Source organism: Phyllopteryx taeniolatus, chromosome 9 (genome assembly GCF_024500385.1).
Source record: "Phyllopteryx taeniolatus isolate TA_2022b chromosome 9, UOR_Ptae_1.2, whole genome shotgun sequence".
Taxonomy (NCBI): domain Eukaryota; kingdom Metazoa; phylum Chordata; class Actinopteri; order Syngnathiformes; family Syngnathidae; genus Phyllopteryx; species Phyllopteryx taeniolatus.
Genome location: NC_084510.1, coordinates 27,114,815 through 27,140,694, shown reverse-complemented (window position 1 = coordinate 27,140,694; position 25,880 = coordinate 27,114,815). Strand labels below are relative to the sequence as shown.

General features: G+C 43.9%; 1 protein-coding gene across 3 annotated transcripts; it reads left to right on the top strand.

The window, feature by feature from the left end:
• On the top strand, positions 1-25,175 carry arfrp1 (ADP-ribosylation factor related protein 1). 3 transcript variants are annotated; one of them, XM_061784887.1, is made up of 9 exons: positions 1-335; positions 2,525-2,770; positions 2,863-2,953; positions 11,355-11,442; positions 13,540-13,622; positions 16,250-16,331; positions 23,826-23,896; positions 24,082-24,182; positions 24,262-25,175. In XM_061784887.1, the coding sequence occupies exons 4-9, from the start codon at positions 11,403-11,405 to the stop codon at positions 24,347-24,349; spliced, it is 465 nt and encodes a 154-aa protein (XP_061640871.1). In that variant the 5' UTR covers positions 1-335; positions 2,525-2,770; positions 2,863-2,953; positions 11,355-11,402; the 3' UTR covers positions 24,350-25,175. The 3 variants fall into 3 exon arrangements, with proteins under 3 accessions (XP_061640871.1, XP_061640870.1, XP_061640869.1); XM_061784886.1 differs by lacking the exons at positions 2,525-2,770; positions 2,863-2,953 and adding an exon at positions 4,535-4,729; XM_061784885.1 differs by lacking the exons at positions 2,525-2,770; positions 2,863-2,953.
• The last annotated feature ends 705 nt before the right edge of the window (positions 25,176-25,880 follow it).

Below are 25,880 nucleotides of genomic sequence, written 5' to 3'. Positions count from 1 at the left end.
GCGCACGCACACACATGTCGTAGTCCACTCCACGTCCGCTCTCGGAATAGACGTCGACATTTTCAGTTTTTATGAATTTGTGATTCGTGTCACTTAATAATTATTTTAGTCAAAAATGGAACCACATTGGCATGAACCAAAATGATCAGCTTGGGAAGGCTGAACTAGGTTAGAAGCCAAACGTTGACCAGAATAGTTGCAACTATTGAGGTTAGACTTGGACAGTCCCATTCTTCATCGCAATGTATACTTTATTATCTGGGTTATATAAATACATGTTTCAAAAGGACGAATACTGCATTTTAATCCTTGGATTGGATAACGCTGGAAAAACGGTATGCTGAATCTCATCTGACTCGCTGTTAATGTGACGATTGCCATTCTGTTGTTTACATCCCCTTGTAATGTTAATTTGATCGTCGTGTTTACTTTGGTAAAATTGAGGTTTACAACTCAACGTTATAATGTTTCTAAAAGATGTACACCAGGCGAACCTGTTCCGCTTTCTGACCTACATACAGTGCTGTGAAAAAGATTTATCGTTTTTTCCTGATTTATCGTTTTTTTTTGTTTTGTTTGTTTGCTTGTTTTTTTTGCATGTTTGTCACACTTAAATGTTTCCCATCATCAAACAAATTTAAATATTAGTCAAAAACAACACAAGTAAACACAAAATGCAGGTTTTAAATGTTTTTTTATTATTAAGGGAGAAAAAAGTCCAAACCTAGATGGCCCTGTATGAAAAAGTGATTGCCCCCCCCCCTTGTTAAAACATAACTGGGGTTCAATTTCCCTAGCCACACGCAGGCCTGATACTGTCACACTTGTTCTCGATCAAGAAATCACTTAAAAGGGACCTGCCTGACAAAGTGAAGTAGACCAAAAGAACATCCAAAGCTAGACATTGTGCGAGATCTAAAGAAATTCAGGAACAAATATAGAAACAAAAAGTACAGGTATGTGCCAAAAAATTACAATATCAAGGAAATGTCCATTTACTGCAATAATTTGTTTCAAAAAGTGAAACAAAAGAGAAACACGGGCACGGGTGTGTGGTGGGGTGTAGTGCATTAAAATTGGAGAAACTGGTGGGGGTCAGGCGAGACGGTCACAGGGCAATAATGACCCGCAACCGTCACCCCCATCCAGGTCAACCAGCACCACAAGGATGTGCGAATTTTATTATTTTATCATTTTGATGATTTGTGTATCAGTATTATATCAGTAATATTTAACCTGATGGTTTGTATTTTTTCACTAAAATAACAAGCAAATTAATTGCATTTATCTGCTGTTCGGAGTTCTGGAGCTATCTGATTCGGGGGGTCTTGTGAGCTTGTCAACCACAGCAAACAGAGTGCAAATATTGTTGAAGTTCTTACTGATGATTTCAGAAAAGTGTTCCTGTCGAGCCCTGACTAACACTTGGTTAAAATTACAAAGACTTTGTCTGTAGAGGTCGTAGTCAATTTGGAGTTTAGTTTTTCTCCACTTATGTTCTGCTTTCCTACACTTTGATTTAGAGGTCTTTACCATCATTGTGCTCCTCCACGGTGTTCTAGGTCGCCTCAAGATTGTCTTAGTTTTAATAGGAGCGACAGCATTCATGACATTTGAGATTTTACAGGTGAAATTATCCAAAATTTCATCAACTGTCTCAGCATTCACAGTTTGTGGCACAGCAATGGTCTCCATAAACTTAGTGGCGGTACTCTCATTTATGTACCTTTTCTTAATAGACATAGAGGTTGTCTGAACTTTTGGAAGAATCTGTAATTCCAAGAATACACACAAATGGTCATAAATAGCCATATCCTTCATGTCACCTGGTAGAATTTCAACATCCTGAGAGATGACCAGGTCCAAGATGTGACCTGGAGTGTGGGTTGGACTCTTAATATGTTGAGAGAGGTCAAATGTGTCTTGTACTGCAGAGAGCTCTTTAGATTTTTTTTTTTACATGTTATTGTTAACATGAATGTTAAAGTCTCCCGTTATGACAAAATAGTTGTAGTCAGTACAAATAAGTGACAGCATTTCTGAAAAATGCTCTCCATAAATTTTTCTATTCTGTCTTGGAGGTCTATAAATGATTGAAACAACAACCTTTGGGTCACTTTTAACAAAAAAAAAAAACAGATATTCAAAAGAGCTAAAATAACCCAGTATCATTTCTTTTCACTGAAATAATGACTTAAAAATAACAGCAATACCACCGCCTTTTCCCCCTCTTCGACAGTTGTTCATAAAATTAAAACTTGCTGGTTTTGCCTCATTTAAAATGGTATTAGAGCTACTTTCTGTTAACCACGTCTCATTTAGTAACAAAAAGTCCAGATCATATGTTGTCATGAATCAACATTGATTTGTTACCCAGTGACCTGATATTGAGAAGAGCTCGTCTCGCAGAGATAACTGGAGACAATGGTTTGATAGATTCACATTTTATCCTCACTAAGTTTGTAGTTCTACATTTTTTGTGCCATATTTTTTTTGACCAACTTTCTGTCCTTTGTAATTACAGGGATCAAAAATGCCTCATCTCCGTAGGGGTCTGACTTATTCTGGAAAAGACCCCGCAGATATCAGTCAGATTCACAGATAAGGTTCTTCGTGGGAGGAGGAGGGGGCCCTTTGCATCTTAGTGGACGGTGGTTTCAGGCGAGGGGGATGGGAGGAAGATCTTGGCATGGTGTGCGTTGGATTCCAATATTGACAATCGTCTTCATCCTGTCCGTCACACCTAGCAGAGAATTTAGGCTAGTAGAGAGTGAGTTTTGCGTTGGGCTTTGCGCCATTGGGGCAGGGGGGGCATGGGAGATTCAGCGTGCTGGCTCATCTCATTTGTCATTCGCTCCTCAGATTGTTTAGAAGACCCAGATGAATCTGTCTGCGCCTCATGTCACCTTATCTCCTGTTCCTCTGATTGTTTGGGAACAACTGCATCACCAAGGCCAGTGTTTTCTTTTTGGGCCGCTGAATGACGTACACAGTAAAAAATGTTGTACTCTTCTGCCTGTCTCTCTGATCACCTTGGCTGTAGTGGTTCTGTCTTCTGGAAGCTCCTCTTGTCCACCGAGAGCCTCTCTCACCTCTTCTCGAAAAGCTGCACAAAACTCCTTTCACAGCTTCCACCACATAGTTCTCTGCTCTGCCTTTGTCTTCCTAATCTTCCTCCCCACCACCAGAGTTATCTCACACACCACTATTCTATACTGTCTAGCCACACTCTCCCCAACCACTACCTTACAGTCAGTAACCTCCTTCAGATTACATCGTCGGCACAAGATGTAATCCACCTGCGTGCTTCTATCTACGCTCTTTTAGGTCACCCTATGTTCCTGCCTCTTCTGGAAGAAAGTGTTCACGACAGCCATTTCCATCCTTTTTGCAAAATCTACCACCATCTGTCCCTCCAAGTTCCTTTCCTGGATGTCAAACTTAGCAGTCACTTCTTCATCACTTGTGTTGTCTTTGACCAATATGTAAATTTGTTTGACGATAGTAAGCATTTAAGTGTGACAAACATGGGAGGGGGGGGGGAGAGAGAAATCAGGAAGGGGGCAAACACTTTTTCACACAACTGTACGTAATCCAAATCAATATAGTATTTTAAGACAAAAAAAATTATTACCTGTTTAAAAAAATGTAGTTAGTAAAAAATGTATTTTGATAGTTATTACCTGTTAGTAATGTGATCCAAGGACTATAATATTAATGTAACCTGATACTTTTTAATTACTCCATTACCAAATGTGCTAAAAAAAATTAAAAACAAAAAAAGGACAAAAGGAATTAAATATCAATACCCTATATTTTTATCTGGTCTTTTCGGTCTGATGAATGTTTGATATGCATGGTTTTAGAATGTGAGAGGAAGCCAGAGCACCCCGATTACAAATCCAAAACCTCAGAACTGTGAGGAAGATGTGCTAACCGCTTGTTCACCGTGTTGCAGATACAGTATGACTGGAATGATGGATAGATTTAGGAACATTTAAAACAATTGCTTAGTTGCACGAGGAAAGCTGTTTTTAAACTGTCCCAGAAAGCAACTCCTTACTTACAGTGGCGTGAGAAAGTATTGACCCCCTTCTCAATTTCTGATCTTTTTGCATAGCTTCCCCACTTTAAAATAATAAAACAAATGTAAATATCCGAGAAATATAACCCAATTAAGCTTAATATGCTGTTTTTAAATGGTGATTTCATTTATTAAGGGAAAAAACAACAACTATTCAGTTACCTGGCCCTGTGTGAAAACGTAATTCCACCCCTTGTTAAATCATGAATGAATTGTGGCTAATACAAATTTTTGGTGAATTTTCACTGATCACACCCAAGCCTGATTACTGCCAGACCTGTTCAATCAAGAAATAACTTCAACAGAATCAGTCCAGACATCAAGTCGGACAAAAGATCTAAGAAAGCCACTACGTAATGATACATGATACAAAGAAATTACAGAATAGTTGAAAAATAAAGTAATTGACATCTATCAGTCTGGAAAAGGTGACAAATGCCATTTGTAAAGCTTTAGGATTCCAGCGAACCATAGGGAGAGCAGTTATCCTCACATGGAGAAAAACATGGCACAGTGGTGAACCTTCCCAGGAGTGACCAGCCTACAAAGATTACACCAAGAGAACAGCAATGACTCATCCAGCAGGCCACAGGGGAACTCAGGACAACTTCTAAAGAACTGGAGGTCTCCCTTGCCTCGGTTAAGGTCAGTGTTAATGACACAACAATAAGGAAGGGACTGGGCCAAAATGGCATCCATGGCAGAGTTGCATGTCGAAAATCACTGCTGACCAAAATAAATACAAAGGCTTGTCTTACTTTTTCAAAAAAACATCTGAATGATTCCCAAGACTTTTGGGAGAATATTATATGAACTGACTAGATGAAAGTTGAGCTTTTTGGAAGGTATGTGTCCCGCTACAGCCGGTGTAAGTGTAGCACAGCATTTAAGAAAAAGAACATCATACCAACAGTCATACATGGTGGTGATGGTCTTGGGCTGCGTAGCTCCTTCAGGACCTGGACAACTTGCTGTGATCGATGGAACCATGAATTCTGCTCTTTAACAGAAAATCCTGAAGGAGAATGTTCACTCATCAGTTTGTCACCTCAAGCTGAAGAGCACTTGGGTTCTGCAGCAGGATAGTGATCCAAAACACACCAGCAAGTCAGCTTCTGAATGGCTTAAAAAAACAAAATGAAGGTTTTGGCGTGGCCTAGTCAAAGTCCAGACTTGAATCTGATTGAAAGGCAGTGGCATGACCTGAAAAAGGCTGTTTATGCTTGAAAACCCTCTTATTTTTTTCTGAATTCAAACAATTCTGCAAGGACTAGTGGGCAAATGTATCTCCACAGAGATGTGAAAATAGGATTTCAGTTGTTGCTGCTGAGGATGGCCCAAACCAGTTATTAGTTTTAGGGGGCCACTACCTTTTCACACAGGGCCAGGTAACTTTGAATAGTTTTTTTTCCTGAATAAATGAAATCACCATTTGAAAATAGCCCTTTACGTTCACTTTGGTTATATTTGTCTATTTGCATTTGTTTGATAATCTTAAACATTCAAATGGGGAAACTATGCAAAAGTATAAGAATTCAAGAAGGGGACCAATACTTTTTCAAGGCACTGTACACAGATGGATACTTTCGTCATTCATTCATTAAGGTCTACACATGCGCACACACACACACTTGTAATTATGATACATGATGATGATGATAATGCCTGACATCACTGCGAAAAAACGTCCGGTGACAGGTCTACAGACATGCAAACACCAAAGGCATGAAAAAAGTGACAAAGCAAAACATTGTTGGGGTTATCCCGCGGCCCCCCGCAGAGAATTTTTTAAAATTTTATTTTAACAAATTAAGAAATCTGGAAGACTCTGAAGAATACAATCAGGCAAAAAAATAACTTCACGCAGAAACTTATTTACACCACTCAAGTATATGTTGATGTACAAATTTAAGATTAAAATTAAATTTGCCTAATTTCTTCGCTTTCTTTTGTTCTGGCCCCCAAGTTGAGCTAGGCCCATCTCTACCTGTACCTGATGCCTGCTTGAAGCTGTGCCACATGAATAGCATTCTCCTCCTTAAGCACTCTCATTCTGGAAAAGAATTGACTCAAATCATTGTCTGTTTCACTTCATTTTTCACTATTACCAACTTCAAAGGCTAATCCCAAATGCATCCTCCAGGAAAATATTTTCCGTTTTCATTGTCCATTTCTGAATTTGAAGTAAATTAATTCTGTGTTGTGACATAACCCCTAACATCGCTCCGTCGCTTAATACATTTAACATTAACATCCGTAAACTAATTAGATAATTGTAGGCGCGTTTCCTAATTCATACAAGATGCACTAGCGGACGAGCTCTTATCACTGTTACGTGATCATAACGGTTCCACTGAGACCACAACCAGGGCCACGACCTGCAGCACCTCAATACAAAAGAGCAGTGCAACAAATACGACACTGGCAGATCTGATGAGCAAAAATGTTGCGTAAACGTAAGAGTAGCAATCGAGGATGTCCGCTCCAGAGGTGGGTAGAGTAGCCAAACATTGTACTCAAGTAAGAGTACTGTTACTTGACAATAATGTGACTCAAGTAAAAGTAAAAAAAAGTCCTCCAAAAAATTACTTGAGTAAAAAGTACACAGTGAAATAATTAATTACTGAGTAAATACTGAGTAATTTAGGACTTTTAACCACAGCATGAACATAAATTAAAAACAAAAAAATCCAAAATAAAATGTGAATGTGCAAATTCTGATGTCGTGTGTGTGTGTGTGTGTGTGTGTGTGTGTGTGCACAGTCAAATCTACAACACATCTGCTAAAAATCAACAACCAGCCTCTCTCTTTCCATATTAAAAATGTAATCCTTTCAAATAATCCAACATTTTAATAAATGTACCTGTAATCTGATTGCATCTTTTTTTCAGTAAGTGTACCAAATTACAGTTACATTTTTTTTTAAAATTCAAATAAGACGGTACATGTATTCCGTGACACCTGTCCAAGCCTGTTTCCACGTACCCCTGCAATGAGCTCGTGTACCCCCAGGGGTTCGCGATAATCCTGGTTGGGAAACCCTGGTTTAAGATATCATTTATGATTGCTAAACATTGGAGGCTCCTCCTCCACTACTATTTCACATCACATGTGGAGATGGTTGCATTTTATTACCTCCACCAAGAGCTAGTTATGGCTAGAGGTTATATTTTTATTCCAATTTGTGAGTGAGTCATGGTATTATACAGAAATTATATAACAATATTGGGGTGTCCAGCGGACCAAGGTTAGGATCCAGGAATTTACTTTGGCTTTAAGACAGTTTAGGCTCCACTTACATCAGGTAGAAGTGGGGCCCACTAACGCCGGTTTTCCATTGGAAGTTCCAGAACGGCCTGTCCCTGCTCTGCCCTAGTCTCGCTTGGCCTGGCCTCTGTTGCTTTTCCTCTAGGAACAGGCACTAATCAAAAGTGGGAGGGATTGGAGCAGGATCAAGAAGAAGGGGATGCACTCATTTCTTGTCGTGTCTTCCATCTGGCTGAATTTCATCTCCTGCCCATATGGACAAAAATGGCCTCACCTCCTCAGTCGACCACAGAACAAAAGCTGCTTTAAGTCTGACACACCCTGTGCGATGTGGTCAAACCCGACTGGACTAGACCATCGTGTAGAGTTGCCGACGCACCCCCACACATGAGCGATTCACAAGCGGATGCCCAGTGAGCCTGTATAGTGAGTTTGATGCTTTGTATTCAGTACCTTGTACTTTATCACGTTCCTTAAACCATAAAAAGATAGATTAACAGTAAAAGAAGAAGTAGGTTGCTAAAGACAGAGGGTGTTGGTGAGAATTAAATACAAAAGTGAGGATATTCAAAAGCAGGCTCGCTGGCTCCATTCATTTGAAGATACCCAGCGTGTACGTACGTTCGCGTACATTCAGGTCACAAGCTTTGCTTTTTCATCCACAGGTACTTCATACATTATGAATAGAGTTAAGGATTGATGTAAAACACCGTATTTGATGTTTTATACACTATTAATGGTTTGATGCGGCATGGCTTGCTGCACCCTGAAATGTGTTATCCCCATGAGGGAAAGCTTATCTGCGGTGACATTAAGGTGATTCCAATTTTGAATCGCGGCAAAACCAGTGGCAGACGGATCGGCTACTCATGAAAACGGTTGCCTAATCAAGCACATTACCGCGATAGTTCAATTCGGTGGCGGCACTCTGTGTGCGGCAGCCTTTAGATGACACGATTGTGAAAGTGACAAGTCATCGCGCTTAAAGAAATGCCTACATCTGTCAGATGACAGTTACGTCACGGCCCTCCTCGGTCTGCGTTGTAGAACCAAGTCGGAGGAGGTTCTGAAAACCGGAGCCATTGTCATTGCTCAGCCTCGAAAATGTGTATTGGAGAAGCGATCACACGGGGCGGAGCAAGGCTGGTTGGGGGTAAAACTGGTACAATGGAAAAGGGGCATTAGTGGGGCCACTAGACTCCCCCTTCGATTCCCCCACCTCAAATACACACACACAGATGAAAAAATTATATTTGTATATACTTGTATTTTTTAAATATTTAATTAGAAACAGTTAAAAGACTAGTTAGAATTATGAAAACAAATGGAATTAATGATATGCATCTTGTGTTGCACAAACAGAAAAACCTAATCTTAACGGAACATAATTGCAATCATACAACCCCAATTCCAATGAAATTGGCACGTTGCGTTAAACATAAATAAAAACGGAATACAATGATTTGCAAATCATGTTCAACCTATATTTAATTGAATACACTACAAAGACACTACGCTGTTGTAACACATGCAGAACGTGGTTTGGCATCGTCTTGCTGAAATAAGCAGGGGCGTCCATGAAAAAGACAATGCTTGGATGGCAGCATATGTTTCTCCAAAACCTGTATATACCTATCAGCATTAATGGTTCCTTCACAGATGTGTAAGTTACCCATGCTATTGGCACTAACACAGCCCCATACCATCACAGATGCTGACTTTTGAACTTTGCGTCCATAACAGTCCGGATTGTTCTTTTCCTCTTTGGCCTGGAGGACACGACGTGACAATTTGAAATGTGGACTCGTCGGACCACAGAACACTTCTCCACTTTGCATCAGTCCATCTTAGATGAGTTCGGACCCAGAGAAGCCGGCGGCGTTTCTGGGTGTTGTTGATAAATGGCTTTTGCTTTGCATAGTAGAGTTTCAAGTTGCACTCACGGATGTAGCGCAAACTGTATTTACTGACATTGGTTTTCTGAAGTGTTCCTGACCCCATGTGGTGATATCCTTTACACGTTGATGTCGGTTTTTGATGCAGTGCCGCCTGAGGGCTCGAAGGTGTCACGGTCATTCAGTGTTGGTTTTCGGCCTTGCCGCTTACATGCAGTGATTTCTCCAGATTCTCGGAACCTTTTGATGATGATATGGACCGTAGATGATGAAATCCCTAAATTCCTTGCAATTGTACATTGAGGAACATTGTCCTTAAACTGTTGGACTATTTTCTCACACACTTGTTCAAAAAGAGGTGAACCTCGCCCCATCTTTGCTTGTGAATGACTAAGCAATTCACGGAAGCGCCTTTTCTACCCAATCATGGCACCCACCTGTTCCCAATGAGCCTGTTCACCTGTGGGATGTTCCAAACAGGTGTTTGATGAGCATTCCTCAACTTTCTCAGTCTTTTTGGCCACCTGTCCTAGCTTTTTTGGAACACGTTGCAGCCATAAAACTAAGTTAATGATTATTTGCTAAAAACAATAAAGTTGATCAGTTTGAACATTAACTATCTTGTCTTTGTAGCGTATTCAATTAAATATAGGTTGAACATGATTTGCAAATCATTGTATTCTCTTTTTATTTATGTTTAACACAATGTCCCAACTTCATTGGAATTGGGGTTGTAAGATGTGAGCTGTGAGGGTAGATGGCTGTGCATCACCTTCAGTGGCAGAAGAAATGCCCCAAAATATTTGAGTGGTCCTGATGTTCCATACAAATACAATTATGATATGAAACCTGCATGAATTGAGCGTGTAAATTGACATGTATTATTGATTCAACTGTTACTACAGAAAGAGTATCAATAAACATTGATTACCTTTACTGTTGGTTTAAGGTCCCCTTCTGTTGTTAAAAAAAAAAAAAAATCTTTCCATCAATGAAATTTTTTTTATACTCTTTGATAACCTTTTATCAGGTTTTCAAACAAATTTTGGTTGAAAATTCCCAGAATGTTGTTTTTCAAGTTATTCATGTTGGTTGTTTTCACCTTTTTCATCATCAGGCACATTGTACATTATGAATATAGTTAAGTATTGATGTAAAACAATACGTGATGCCTTATATCCTAGCTTTATGGTTTGCGGTGGCGCGGCTCACTTAAAACCCGGAAATATATTTTCAGCGTGGGGGAAATATTGTGTGCATTTTGATTGGCTGTAAGCTGCGAGGGTGAGGCAAAACCAGTGGCAGACTGAACGGCCGTTCATGCAAACAGTTGCCATACTACGCACACTACACAACAGCTGAATCGGGTTCGGCCGCGTTGCTTTTGATGATTTTTGATGGAAACAGACCTTTTAATAAAACTACCACTGACATGTTTCTAATAATCCTAACTCTTACTTTTATGTAATGTCAATTCCTTTGAACTGAAAAAAGTAGAGAACATCGTAACTTGCAAATCGTCGATCGTCACTTGTTAGCTTGTGTGTTTAATTAACCACTCGGCAAAGCATAAACATGCAGCAAGGACACACTCACGTTCTTAGAGCAATGAGCTAACCTTAGCTCCTCCCCGAAATGCAGCTCTTTGAACAGCGAAAATATCACATTTCCATTACATCGATAACCTTTCACCTGAACGTCTATAGCAAAATCCTAGAACATCCCTTATGACGACTGCACAAGGGGGCATGATTTCCCATACAAATGCCAATGATTTAGATGTCATGACGCCAATAGAGATTAAAGACCATTTCACAAAGCAAATTCCTTGTGTTTTAACATATTTGGCTAACACAAATGACTCTGATTCCAATGATACTGTTCACTAAATGGCACATGAGATTCTACCCCCAAAATGGCTTCACAAATAAAAAGGTACAGTATTTGTACTGAAAGCTCACTGTAAATTCAAAATGCTATTTTGAACAGCTGACCAGAAAATGATTTATGATTTTCCATTGGACTGTGCGACTGTCATGTCATGGTAATCATGGAATATAAATGTTTTTGTTTAACTCATAAATGTGTGATAACTGTCCCTCTATAGACCTTTTTGGAACAAACCAAAACAAAGTTCAGCAAGAACTATAAGGGAATGAATTTGTCCAAGATCACAAGTACAGTTGGACTGAACAGTAAGTGGGTTTTAGCGTGTTTGTGTGTATGATTGTATATTATACAGTGGTGCCTTGAGATACCAGTGACCCAACTTGCCAGTTTTTTGAGATGAGAGATGTCGTTTGCCCAATTTTTTGTTTTGACTTGCGAGCGCAAACTTGAGACATGAGTGCTGTCTTGTGGCAGTGAAATCAAGTCACCTTACTTAACAATCAGCAGCAGTTTGGCAAATATTGATCAATTCGTCAAAACGGAGGCTTCAAGCTGTTAAATGCCACTCACTTCGAGCTGAATTGTACTGCCACACTAAACATAAAACAAAGATAATTTACATCTTTTATTTAAAACAGCTTTGTCTTATAAAAAAGTCCACTTAGCTTAATGCTAACAAACAATGCAAAACATTATTGACATGTTAACAAGCATCGATAGTCGTGGTTTTTGAAGCAACACATTTAGATCGATAAAATAACAATACATACATACACTACATGCATTCATTCTTTGTCATCTATGGAAAAAAACGACTAATATTACAGTCTTACTGAGTCAGTACTACGAGAAGTCTATTCTTCGTTTGTGTCTGCATGACTACAGTAATATACTGCCTCTCGGTGACCAAGGCAGGCAAACCACAAGGAGCAGCACAGTGAATTGGATTGCTGCATTAAATATGATGCAAGTGTTTAACTCTTAACATTGTATTTAATTATGTTATTACTCTGTTTTATGAAGTATACTACTATATACTACCATTTTTCCTTATTGAAAAACACGTTTTCTTTATTCGGGGGAGGATGGAACAGATTAATGGCCTTTCATTTCAATGGGGAAAGATGATTTGAGCTACACTATATTGCCAAAAGTATTCACTAACCCATCTTAATAATCGGCATCAGGTGTTCCAATCATTTCCATGGTCACAGGTGTATAAAATCAAGCACCAAGGCATGCAGTCTGTCTTTACAAACATTTCACTCTCAGGAGCTCAGTGAATTTCAGCATGTTAATGTGAGCTGAAGCCACCTGTGCAACAAGTCCATTCGTAAAATTTCCTCACTCCTAAATGTTCCACAGTCGACTGTCAGCTGCATTATAAGAAGGTGGAAGCATTTGGGAACGACAGCAACTCGGCCACAAAGTGGTCGGCCACGTAAACTGACGGCGAGGGTGTCAGCAGATGCTGAGGCGCATAGTGTGAAGAGGTCGCCAATTTTCTGACGAGTCAATGGCTACAGACCTCCAAACTTCATGTGGCCTTCAGATTAGCTCAAGAACAGTGCACAGAAAGCTTCATGGAATGGGTTTCCATGGCCGAGCAGCTGCATCCAAGCTATACATCACTAAGTGTAATGCAGAGCGTCTGAAGCGATAGTGTAAAGCATGCCGCCACTGGACTCTAGAGCAATGGAGACGCGTTCTCTGGAGTGACGAATCACGCTTCTCCATCTTGCAATCTGATGGACAAGTCTGGGTTTGGCGGTCGCCAGGAGAACAGTACTTGTCTGACTGTATTGTGGCAAGTGTAAAGTTTGGTGGAGGGGGAACTATGGTGTGGGGTTGTTTTTCAGGAGCTGAGCTTGGCCCCTTAGTTCCAGTGAAAGGAAGTCTGAATGCTTCAGCATACCAAGAGATTTTGGACAATTCCATGCTCCCAACTGTGCAGCAGTGCACAAAGCAAGGTCCATAAAGACATGGATGACAGAGTCCGGTGTGGCTGAAGTTGACTGGCCTGCACAGAGTCCTGACCTCATCCCGATAGAACACCTTTGGGATGAATTACTGCGGAGACTGAGAGCCAGGCCTTCTCGTCCAACATTGGTGTGTGACCCCATAAACGCACTGCTAAACCTTGTGGACAGCCTTCCCAGAAGAGTTGAAGCAGTTATAGCTACAAAGGGTGTACCAACGTCATATTGAAACCTATGGATTAGGAATTGGATGTCACTTAAATTCATATGTGAGTCGAGGCAGGTGAGCAAATACGTTTGGCAATATAGTGTGAGTGCCTTGAGCATGGTCAAGGAATTAATTATACTCTTATCTCAAGGCATCACTGTAGTCTAGTTTTCAATTGCTGATAGATTATTCCTGCTCATTTTAATCCTTCTCAGTTGGAACTATTGATGTGGGCAAGGCTCGTCTAATGTTCTGGGATCTGGGAGGCCAAGAGGAGCTTCAGTCTCTTTGGGACAAAGTAAGTACCTTCTCGCAATAACCACCACCAATACTGCTTGGCTGTCTGTTAAAAATAATTTTATATCAACTCTGTAAATCCTTAAGGTTCTATCTGTCTTTAAGATGTTTTATCTTCCTCTATTTCTATGCACAAAACATTTTGGTGCAATGTTATGTAGAAATTTCACATTAAAAAAATACCTCTTCAAAACAGTCTTGATTTACCTTAAGACAATTTAGGTCTGGCACACACACAAAGACAATCGGCCTGTTTTTGTGCCAATTCTGCCCCTTCCTGACCTAGCACGTTCAAACGCCAGACAATCTTAGGCCTTATAAGATTATCCTAAAAGATTCTTAGGTCTGATGTGTGTTAAGAGTGGATTCGTCCCGATTTTAGGGTCCGAAACAGGTTGCGCCAACAATCTTAAATAATGAACGTGTTCAATATTTACCGTGGCTTTACCGAGGCGTGGCTACAGAAGCTGGCCCTTGGGACTTGAAATCTCACCTCTCTGGCAGGGAAGGAGCCTGAGCTGGTGTGCGAGGTTGAGAAGTTCCGACTAGATATACTCGGGCTCACCACACACATCCCAAAAATATGCATGGTAGGTTAATTTGAAGACTCTAAATTGCCCATAAGTGTGAATGTGAGTCTAAAAGAGTGCCCTAATTTGCCATGTGATTGGCGGGCAACCAGTTCAGGGTGTACCCCGCTTCTCGCCCGCAGTTAGCTGGGATAGGCTCCAGCATACCCGCAACCCTAGTGAGGAAAAGCGATGTAGAAAATGGATGGGTGGTGGTCGACGTGCACTTGGTACCAAGACACCCAAGGCCGCAGTTCGATGATTGATTTTTATGGTCATGTCATCGGACTTGCTGCCGTATGTCTTGGACACTCTGGTGAAGAGCAGAGATGTCAATTAATGACCACCTGGTGGTGAGTTGGCTCCGATGGTGGGGAAGATGAAGGTCCGACCTGCCAGACCCAAACATATTGTGAGGATCTGCTGGGAATGTCTGGCAGATTCCGCTATCAGAACAAGCTTCAACACCCACCCCCGGCAGAACTTCCCTGGGGAGGCGTGGGGACATTGAGTCAGAGTGGACCATGTTCCGCGCTTCCATTGTTAAGGCGGCTGACTGGATCTGTGGCCGTGAGGTCTTCGGTGCCTGACGTTGCGGCAATCCCTGAACCCGTTGGTGGACACCAGCGGTAAGGGATTCCGTGAAGCTGAAGGAGTAGTCCTATTGGGCTTTTTTGGCCTGTGGGACTCTCAAAGCAGCTGACGGGTACCGTCTTGCCAAGCGGAATGTAAATTTGTTGGTCACTAAAGGAAAAACTCGGGCGTGCGAAGAGTTTGGCGAGGCCACGGAGAATGACTGTCGGACGGCTTCAGATGGTCTCAGGAATAGGAAGCAGTGCACCATCAACACAGTGTGTGGTGCGGATGGGGCGCCGCTGACCTCGACCAGGGACGTTGTAAGTCGGTGGGCCGAATACTTCGACGACCTCCTCAATTCCACTGACACGCTTTCCCAGGAGGAAGCAGAGTCTTGGTACTCTGAGGTGGGCTTTCCTATCTCTGGGGTTGAGGTCACCAAGGTGGTTAAAAAGCTCTTCGGTGTCAGGGCCCAGTGGGTGGATGAGATCCGCCCAGAGTTCCTTAAGGCTCTGGATATTGTGGGGCTGTCCTGGTTGACATGCCTCTGCAACATTGTGTGGACATCAGGGACAGTGCCTCTGGATTGGCAGACTGGGGTAGTGGTGATGGGCCGGAGGGCGAGTTCCAACTGTACTATAACAATCCTCAGCCTCCCTGGTAAGGTGTATGCAGGGTTCTGGAGAGGAGGGTCTGTCAGGAAGTCAAATCTTAGAATCAGGAGGATCAGTGTGGTTTTTGTCCTGGCCATGGAACAGTGGACCAGCTCTACACCCTCAGCAGGGTTCTCTCGAGGGTGGATGGGAGTTCGCCCAGCCAGTCTACATGTGTTTTGTGGACTTGGAGAAGGCGTTCGACAGTGTCCCTCGGAAGTCCTGTGTGGGGTGCTCCGGGAGTATAGAGTACCCGACCCCCTGATACGTGCTGTTCGGTCCCTGTACGACTGGTGTCCAGGGTTTGGTCCGTATAGTCAGTCAATCAGATTCGTTTCCAGTGACCGTTGGATTGGATGAACAAGTAGGCTTTACAAGATCAGGATTTTTGGGGCCGATCACCGATCAGCGAGAAAAAATTAGATTTACAATAAATGTATCTTTGTTCTTCTATTTATGCCAGTGAGGCATAGTGACAGACAGAACAAATGAATGGTCTTCTATTTGATGGAAGGAAGTAAATACAGTAATGTATCCACTTTTTGTGACCTTTGTGTTTGTTGGTGTGCCGTAAGATTTTTCAATTGTAAAATATGTTCCTTGACTCCATAAAGGTTGGACGCTGGCGACACGGAGTAAATGTCTTTTGCGGAGCCGATCAATTACGTCATTGATCGGATCGGCGAATTATGACATTAAAGCCGATCAGCATAAAATGCTAATTATCTGCCGATACCGATAAAGCCAATAAATCGGTGTAAAGTCTAGAAACAAGCATTCAGAACATTTAGTCACTACAAACCCATTAACAATGTTTGTATTACATTTAGTACTACGCAGAGTCCCATGGAGTTATCTATGTGATAGACTCAACTGATGAAGAACGACTTTCAGAATCAAAGGAAGCCTTCGGTAAGTCACCCTACATACAGTACTGAGTTTCCAGCCTGCTTTTATACAGTATTTGTGTGCTGTTCATTTAACCATGGTGGAAACAGAGCAGCACACTTTACTTTTGTCATAGCCATTCTCACGGGGTCTGAACATGAAGTCTGGTACTGAATTCTCCTATCTAGCTCCAAAATCTTCAGTTAATCATAGAGTTCAAATTTGGTAAACATCCATCCATCCAGCCATCCATTTTGTACCGCAGAGCCGAGGTCGGGTCATGGGGGCAGTAGCTTTAACAGGGACGTCCAGACTTCCCTCTCCCCAGCCACTTCATCCAGCTCTACCGGGGGGATCCTGAGGCATTCCCAGGCCAGCCGAAAGACGTAGTCTCTCCAGGGTGTCCTGGGTCGTCCCCGGGGTCTCCTCCCGGTGGGACGTGCCCGGAACACCTCACCAGGGAGGCGTCCGGGAGGCATCCGAATCAGATGCCCCAGCCACCTCATCTGGCTCCTCTCGATGTGGAGGAGCAGCGACTCTACTCTGAGCTCCTCCTGTGGATGACCGAGCTTCTCACCCTCTCTCTCAGGGAGGAAACTCATTTCAGCCGCATGTATCCGGGATCTTGTTCTTTCGGTCACGACCCACAGCAGGGCAACAAAAACGTTATGTAGCCTAGGTGAGGGTCGGAACATAGATCGACCGGTAAATTGAGAGCTTCGCCTTTCGGCTGAGCTCCTTATTCACCACAACGGACCGATACAAAGTCCGCATCACTGCATACGCTGCGCCGATCCGCCTGTCGATCTCCTGTTCTATTCTTCCCTCACTCGTGAACAAGACCCCATGATACTTGAACTCCTACACTTCGGGGAGGATCTCATCCCCGACCCGCAGAGGGCACGCCACCCTTTTCCGCCTGAGGACCGTGGTCTCAGATTTGGAGGTGCTGATTCTCATCCCGGCCGCTTCACACTCTGCTGCGAACTGCTACAGTGATATTTTGAGATCACGGCTTGATGAAGCCAACAGAACCACATCATCTGTAAAAAGCAGAGATGCAATACAGAGGCCACCAAACCGGACCCCCTCTACGCCTTGGCTGACCCTTGAAATTCTGTCCATAAAAGTTATGAACAGATTCGGTGACAAAGGGCAGCCTTGGCGGAGTCCAACCCTCACTGGAAACAAGTCCGACTTACTGCCGGATATGCGGACCAAACTCTGACACCGGTCATACAGGGACCGAACAGCCCGTATCAGTGGGTTCGGTACCCCATACCCCCTAAGCACTCCCCACAGGAGACCCTGGGGGACACGGTCAAACGCGTTCTTCAAGTCCACAAAACATATTTAGACTGATTGTGCGAACTCCCATGCACCCTCGAGGACCCTGCCGAGTGTGTAGAGCTGGTCCACTGTTCCACGGCCAGGACGAAAACCACACTGCTCATCCTGAATCTGAGATTCGCCTTCCCGACGGACCCTTACCAGAGAGGCGGAGGAGTGTGATCCCACTGCAGTTGGAACACACCCTCCGGTCCCCCTTCTTAAAAGGGGGATCACCACCCCAGTCTGCCAATCCAGAGGCACTGTCCTCGATGTCCATGTGATGTTGCAGAGGCGTGTCAACCTGCACAACCCCACAACATCCAGAGCCTTTAGGAACTCCGGGCGGATCTCATCCACCCCCAGGGCCTTGCCACCAAGGAGCTTTTTTACTTCAACCCCACAGATAGGAGAGGCCGCCTCAGAGAACACAGACTCTTCTTCCTCATGGCAAGGCTTTCGGTGGAATTGAGGAGGTCTTCGATGTATTCTCCCCACTGACTTAAAACGTCCCGAGTCGAGGTCAGCAGCGCCCCATCCCCACTATACACAGCGTTGGTGGTGCACTGCTTTCCTCTCCTGAGACGCAGGATAGTGGACCAGAATTTCCTCGAAGCCGTCCGGAAGTCCTTCTCCATTGCCTCACTGAACTCTTCCCATACCCAAGTTTTTGCTTCAGCGACCACCAAAGCTGCATTCCGCTTGGCCAGCCGGTACCCATCAGCTGCCTCAGGAGTCCCACAGGCCAAAAAGGCCCGATAGGACTCCTCCTTCAGCTTGACGGCATCCCTCACCAACGGGTTCAGGCATTGCCACCACGACAGGCACCAACCACCTTACGGCCACAGCTCTGGTCAGCCGCCTCAGCAATGGAGGCGCGTAAAATGGTCCACTCGGATTCTATGTCCCCCGCCTCCCCCGGAACATGAGCAAAGTTCTGTCGGAGGTCTGAGTTGAAACTCCTTCTGCCAGACCCTCACAATACGTTTGGGCCTACCAGGTCTTCCCCCACCATCGGAGCCAACTCACCACCAGGTGGTGATCAGTTGACAGCTACGCCCCTCTCTTCACCCGAGTGTCCAAGACATGCGGCCGCAAGTCCGATGACACGACCACAAAATCGATCATCGAACTGCGACCTAGGGTGTCCTGGTGCCAAGTGCACGTGTGGACACCCTTATGCTTGAACATGGTGTTCGTTATGGACAATCCGTGATGAGCACAGAAGTCCAATAACAGAACACCGCTCGAGTTCTGATTTGGGGGGCCGTTCCTCCCAATCACGCCCTTCCAGGTCTCACTGTCATTGCCCACGTGAGCATTGAAGTCCCCCAGCAGAACGATGGAGTCCCCAGCGGGAGCGCTCTCCAGCACCCCCTCCAAGGACTCCAAAAAGGGTGGGTACTCTGAACTGCTGTTTGGTGCATAGGCACAAACAACAGTCAGGATCTGTCCCCCCACCCTATGGCTCCTCCCACAGGTGGTGAGCCTATGGGAAGGGGGACCCACGTCACCCTTTTGGGCTGTGCCCGGCCGGGCCTAATGAATGCAGGCCCGGCCACGAGGCGCTCGCCTTAAGAGCCCCACCTCCAGGCCTGGCTCCAGAGGGGGGCCCCGGTGACCCGCGTCCGGGCAAGGGAAGCCTCGATCCACTTATATTTTTCGTCATAGAAGTCTTTTATTTCAATTTGGTAAACAGTTTTAGAAAATGCATTTCACTGACCTATTTTCAAACACGACAGGATACAGTGGGTATGGAAAGTTTTCAGACCCCCTGAAATTCTTCACTCTTTATATTGCAGCAATTTGCTAAAATCATTTGTTTATTTTTTATTTTATTTATTTATTTTTTTAATGCAGCCCTATGGGGGGCACACGCCAGTGCAAACTGTAGGCCGGTCTCAAGCCTGGATAAATGCAGAGGTTTGCGTCAGGAAGGGCAGCCGGCTTAAAACTTTGCCAAACAAATATGCGCCCTCATCCAAAGAATTCCATACCAGATCAGTCCTGGTCCGGGCTAACAATGTCCGCCACCGGCGCCGTCAACCTGCAGGGTGCCGGTGGAAATTCAGCTACTGTAGGTCAAAGTCGAAGAAGAAGAAGAAGTGGAAAGCGGGTTCTTCGGCAGAAAGAAAAGAGGAAAGCACAGAGCCTAGAACTGAATGTGTGGACTCTGAATGTTGGGACTATGACAGGAAAATCTCGGGAGTTGGTTGTCATGATGATTAGGAGAAAGGTTGATGTATTGTGTGTCCAGGAGACCAGGTGGAAAGGCAGTAAGGCTAGAAGTCTAGGGGCAGGGTTGAAATTATTTTACCATGGTGTAGACGGGAAGAGAAATGGAGTCAGGGTATTTTAAAAGAAGAGTTGGCTAAGAATGTCTTGGAGGTGAAAAGAATATCAGATCGAGTGATGAGGCTGAAACTTGAAATTGAGGGTGTTATGTGTAATGTCATTAGTGGCTATGCCCCACAGGTAGGATGTGACCTAGAGGTGAAAAATTCTGGAAAGAGCTAGACGAATTAGTTCTGAGCATCCCAGACAGAGAGAGTCGTGATTGGTGCAGATTGTAATGAACATGTTGGTGAAGAAAATAGGGGTGATGAAGAAGTGATGGGTAAGTACGGCATCCAGGAAAGGAACTTGGAGGGACAGATGGTGGTAGACTTTGCAAAAAGGATGCAAATGGCTGTAGTGAACACTTTTTTTCCGGAAGAGGCAGGAACATAGGGTGACCTACAAGAGTGGAGGTAGAAGCACGCAGCTGGATTACATCTTGTGCAGACAATGTAATCTGAAGGAGGTTACCGACTGTAAGGTAGTGGTAGGGGAGAGTGTGGCTAGACAGCATAGGATGTTGGTGTGCAAGATGACTGGTGGTGGGGAAGAAGATTAGGAAGACAAAGGCAGAGCAGAAAACCATGTGGTGGAAGCTGAGACAGGACGAACACTCGTCCTGTTTCAGCTTCCAGCTTTTCGGGAAGAGGTGAGAGAAAGCGGTGAGACAGGCTCTCGGTGGACAGGAGGAGCTTCCAGAAGACTGGTCCACTGCAGCCAAGGTGATCAGAGATGCAGGCAGGAGAGTACTTTGTGTATCTTCTGGCAGGAAAGGAGAGAAGGAGACTTGGTGGTGGAACCTCACAGTACAGGAACTCATACAAGGAAAAAGGTTAGCTAAGAAGAAGTGGGACACTGAGAGGACCGAGGAGAGGCGAAAGGAATACATTGAGATGCGACACAGGGCAAAGGTAGAGGTGGCAAAGGCCAAACAAGAGGCATATGATGACATGTATGGCAGGTTGGGCACTAAAGAAGGAGAAAAGGATCTATACAGGTTGGCCAGACAGAGGGATAAAGATGGGAAGGATGTGCAGCAGGTTAGGGTGATTGATAGAGATGGAAATATGTTGACTGGTGCCAGCCGTGTGCTAGCTAGATGGAAAGAATACTTTGAGGAGTTGATGAATGAGGAAAATGAGAGAGAAGGGAGAGTAGAAGAGGCAAGTGTGGTGGACCAGGAAGTGGCAATGATTAGTAAGGGGGAAGTTAGAAATGCATTAAAGAGGATGAAAAATGGAAAGGCAGTTGGTCCTGACGACATTCCTGTGGAGGTATGGAAGCATCTAGGAGTGGTGGCTGTGGAGTTTTTGACCAGCTTGTTCAATAGAATTATAGCGTGTGAGATGATGCCTGAGGAATGGAAGAAAAGTGTGCTGGTGCCCATTTTTAAAAACAAGGGTGATGTGCAAAGCTGTGGGAACTATAGAGGAAAAAAATTGATTAGCCACACAATGAAGTTATGGGAAAGAGTAGTGGAGGCTAGACTCAGGACAGAAGTGAGTATTTGCGAGCAACAGTATGGTTTCATGTCTAAAAAGAGTACAGCAGATGCATTATTTGCCTTGAGGATGTTGATGGAAAACTACAGCTAAGGTCAGAAGGAGCTAGATTGTGTCTTTGTGGATCGAGAGAAAGCCTATGACAGAGTACCCAGAGAGGAACTGTGGTACTGCATGCGGAGGTCTGAAGTGGCAGAGAAGTATGTTAGAATAATACAGGACAAGTTCGAGGGCAGCAGGTGTGCTGTAGGTTTGACAGAGGAATTTAAGGTGGAGGTGTGATTGCATCAGGGATCAGCCCTGAGCCCCTTCCTGTTTGCAGGTGGTGATGGATAGGCTGACAGATGAGATTAGACTGGAGTCCCCGTGGACCATGATGTTTGCAGATGACATTGTGGTCTGCAGTGAAAGCAGGGAGGAGGTGGAGGAACAGTTAGAAAGATGGAGGCATGCACTGGAAAGCAGAGGAATGAAGATTAGCCGAAGTAAGACAGAATATACGGACGGGCATGAATGAGAGGGGTGGTGGGGGAAGAGTGAGGCTAGAGGGAGAAGAGATAGCAAGGGTGGAGGACTTTAAATACTTTGGGTCAACCGTCCAGAGCAATGGTGAGTGTGGTCAGGAAGTGAAGAAACGGGTCCAAGCAGGTTGGAACGGGTGGAGGAAGGTGTCAGGTGTGTTATGTGACAGAAGAGTCTCTGCTCGGCTGAAGGGCAAGGTTTACAAAACAGTGGTGAGGTCAGCCCTGATGTACGGATTAGAGACGGTGGCACTGAAGAGACAACAGGAAGCAGAGCTGGAGGTGGCGGAAATGAAGATGTTGAGGTTCGCTCTCTGAGTGACCAGGTTGGATAAAATTAGAAATGAGCTCATGAGAGGGACGGCCGAGGTTCTCTGTTTTGGAGACAAAGTTAGAAAGAGCAGACTTAGATGGTTTGGACACATCCAGAGAAGAAATAGTGAGTATATTGGTTGAAGGATGATGAGGATGGAGCTGCCAGGCAAGAGAGCTAGAGGAAGACCAAAGAGAAGGTTGATGGATGTTGTGAGGGAAGACATGAGGGCAGTTGATGTCCGAGAGAAGGAAGCAGGAGATAGGCTTACGTGGAAAAGAATGACGCGCTGTGGCGACCCCAAAGGAAAAGAAGAATTTAAGTTCATTTTTTCACACCTGGATTTGGGAGTCCTCTGCCAGGCCTCCTTGCAGATCCTCTCCAGTTCTGTCAGGTGGGACAGTGAACGTTGGTGGACAGCCATTTTCAGGTCTCTCCAGAGATGCTCAATTGGGTTTAAGTCAGGGCTCTGGCTGGGCCATTCAAGAACAGTCACGGAGTTGTCCTGAAGCCACTCCTTCGTTATTTTAACTGTGCGCTTAGGGTCATTCTCTTGTTAGAAGGTGAACCTTCTGCCCAGTCTGAGTTCCTGAGCACTCTGGAGAAGGATTTCGTCCAGGATACCCCTGTACTTGGCCGCATTGACCTTTCCTTCGATTGCTACCAGTCCTCCTGCCCCCGCAGCTGAAAAACACCCCCACAGCATGATTCTGCAACCACCATGCTTCACTGTTGGGACTGCATTGGAGAGGTGATGAGCAATGCCTGGTTTTCTCCACACATACCGCTTAGAATTAAGGCCAAAAAGTCTCATCAGACCGGAGAAGCTTATTTCTCACCATCTTGGAGTCCTTCAGGTGGAGGGCTGCAGTGATGATTGACTTTCTAGGACTTTCTCCCATCTCCCGACTGCATCTCTGGAGCTAAACCACAGTGATCTTTGGGTTCTTCTTTACCTCTCTCACCAAGGCTCTTCTCCCCCGATTGCTCAGTTTGGCCGGACGGCCACCTCTAAGAAGGGTTCTGGTCGTCCCAAACGTCTTCCATTTAAGAATGATGGTGGCCACTATGTTCTGAGAAACCTTAAGTGCAGCAGAATTTGTTTTTGTAACCTTGTTCAGTTCAGTGCCTTGCCACAATTCTGTCTCTGAGCTCTTCCGGCAGTTCCTTTGACCTCATGATTCTCATTTGCTCTGACATGCACTGTGAGCTGTAAGGTCTTATATCGACAGGTGTGTGGCTTTCCGAATCAAGTCCAATCAGTATAATCAAACACAGCTGGACTCCACTGAAGGTGTAGAACCATCTCAAGGATGATCAGAAGAAATGGACAGCACCCAAGTTAAATTGGTGTCACAGCAAAGGGAGGGTCTGAATACTTCATACTGTGTGATAGTTCAGTTTTTTTTGTTTTGTTTTGGTTTTTTTTATGAAAAAAATTGAATTCTGAAAAAGGAGTATAATTGAATTTGAAAGTCTGCCTCTTCTAATATAGTCCTTTCTCACCTCATTCCAGAGAAAATGATCAGCAGTGATGTGTTAGAAGGCGTCCCGCTCCTGGTGCTGGCCAACAAACAGGACATATTGGTAGGGTCGAGTTCTTCTGTTCAGTGAAACGCACAACCTATTTTTTCTTTGATTCATACTCATTCTTTTCTATATAAATAACTGCATCAGTTGTGATATAGCGTGGATGTTGCCTGAAATATCCCTAAGTTGTGTAACAGTTTGGTTGCAGCCTCAACATGTCTCGTGTCTTGCTCCTTCATCAGAACTGTTTGTCCGTGCCAGATATTAAAACAGCCTTCAGTGACTGTGCACCAAAGATTGGCAAACGAGATTGTTTAGTCCAGCCGTGTACTGCTCTCACGGGGTGAGTTGGCAACTTCAGCAATGTTACTTCCTTCTGAAATGATCTCACAGCTCATTTCTTGTGTGTATTTATGATGCAGGGATGGAGTGAATGAAGGCATCGAGTGGATGGTGAAGTGTGTGATCAGGAACATTCACCGGCCGCCCAGGCAGAAGGACATCACATAGAAGGCCATCTCGTCTCTTTACTCGGATCTTGGACTTTATCATCAAGGACATTCCTAACAAATCTTGGAGCTGAAAACTCTCCCCTCGTGTGTCTGCTGTGACTTTGAGCAGCTTGATTATTTTCTGGTTTAGGAATTAAGGACAGAGTATCTCTGACTGGTACAAGGATTCTAAACTGTTGTATGGACTGTCTTTGCCCACATTTGATCGCTTTTGTAAGCTGCTGCTGCTGCTTCTTCTTGTAAACATTCCTAACTGCCTATTGTCATATCAGAATGAGCCACTGTCTCAACAGACTGAACGAGAGCTGAAGATGGCTTGCTCTCTTTGACGATGCAACGTAAAAAAAAATAAAAAAAAAAAAACGTTTTTTTGTTTGTTTGTTTCCTGAAAAGTGAGATTTGGAGATTTACCCAACGACAAGCCAGCGACATGTTAATTTAAAAAAATAAATAAAATGAAAAAGGGGTAATTGCGATGTTTTTGTATTTTGCTTCAACTTGAGGAATGAATACCTGCAACGTTTTAAAATGGGTAATTATGTCGAATTGTATAAACATGTTCAAATGTAAAGATCTCTCAGCAGTCTTGTTATCACGTCTCCCACATTTTTTTCTGCCCCACTCTGTCAGGAGGAAAATAGTTGCACAAAACCACTGAGCACATGTTTGTTTGGATGTGGAACACTTATTTCATTTTGTTGCCCTGCACATTGTATTTGCCTTTGCTTTGGCAGTTGGAGTTAAGTGTGAACATGAATAAAACAAACACCATGCAGTTTGTCTGGTGTCATGAAAATAAAAAATCTTCTGTCATGTAAGATGAATATTAGTTGTCCTCAATGTTGGTGAGTAATTACAAAATGTAATCAATTATATTACTGGTAGAAAATGTGTTGTTAAATTACATTTAATTTTGAATAGTTGCATTATTGCAATTTTGGTTAGAATTGAAAAATTGCTTCAAAATCTCTTTCCTATCACTTCTTCCTTGTGATTGGCTCTCTCTGGTCATGTGCCAGTCTGCTGTAGTCTCAAACATGACATGTTTCCCAAATATGTCTGAGAATAAACGGTTAGACTCAGTTACACTTTTGAACACATACTGGAAAAGAACATTGACTTTTGAACAGTTTCGTCTTTATTTTCGGACTTTTTTTATGGAACTTTCACTTTATGGAACTTTTTTATGGAACTTTCACTTACCTGTATAATTTTTCCAGACGCTGTACACATCCATCCATCCATTTTCTGTACCTTATCCTCACGAGGGTCTCGGGCATGCTGGACCCTATCCCAGCTGACTCTGGGCAAGAGGCGGGCTATGCCCTGAACTGGTCGCCAGCCAATCGCAGGGCAGACAGACAATTTAGAGTCTTCAATCAAGCTACCGTGCATGTTTTTGGGATGTGGGAGGAAACCGGAGTACGTGGCGAAAACCCACACAGGCGAGGGCGGATTTGAACCTGGATCCTCAGAACTGTGAGGCAGATGAGCTAACCAGTCACTCACCGTGCCGCCGCCGTACCCAT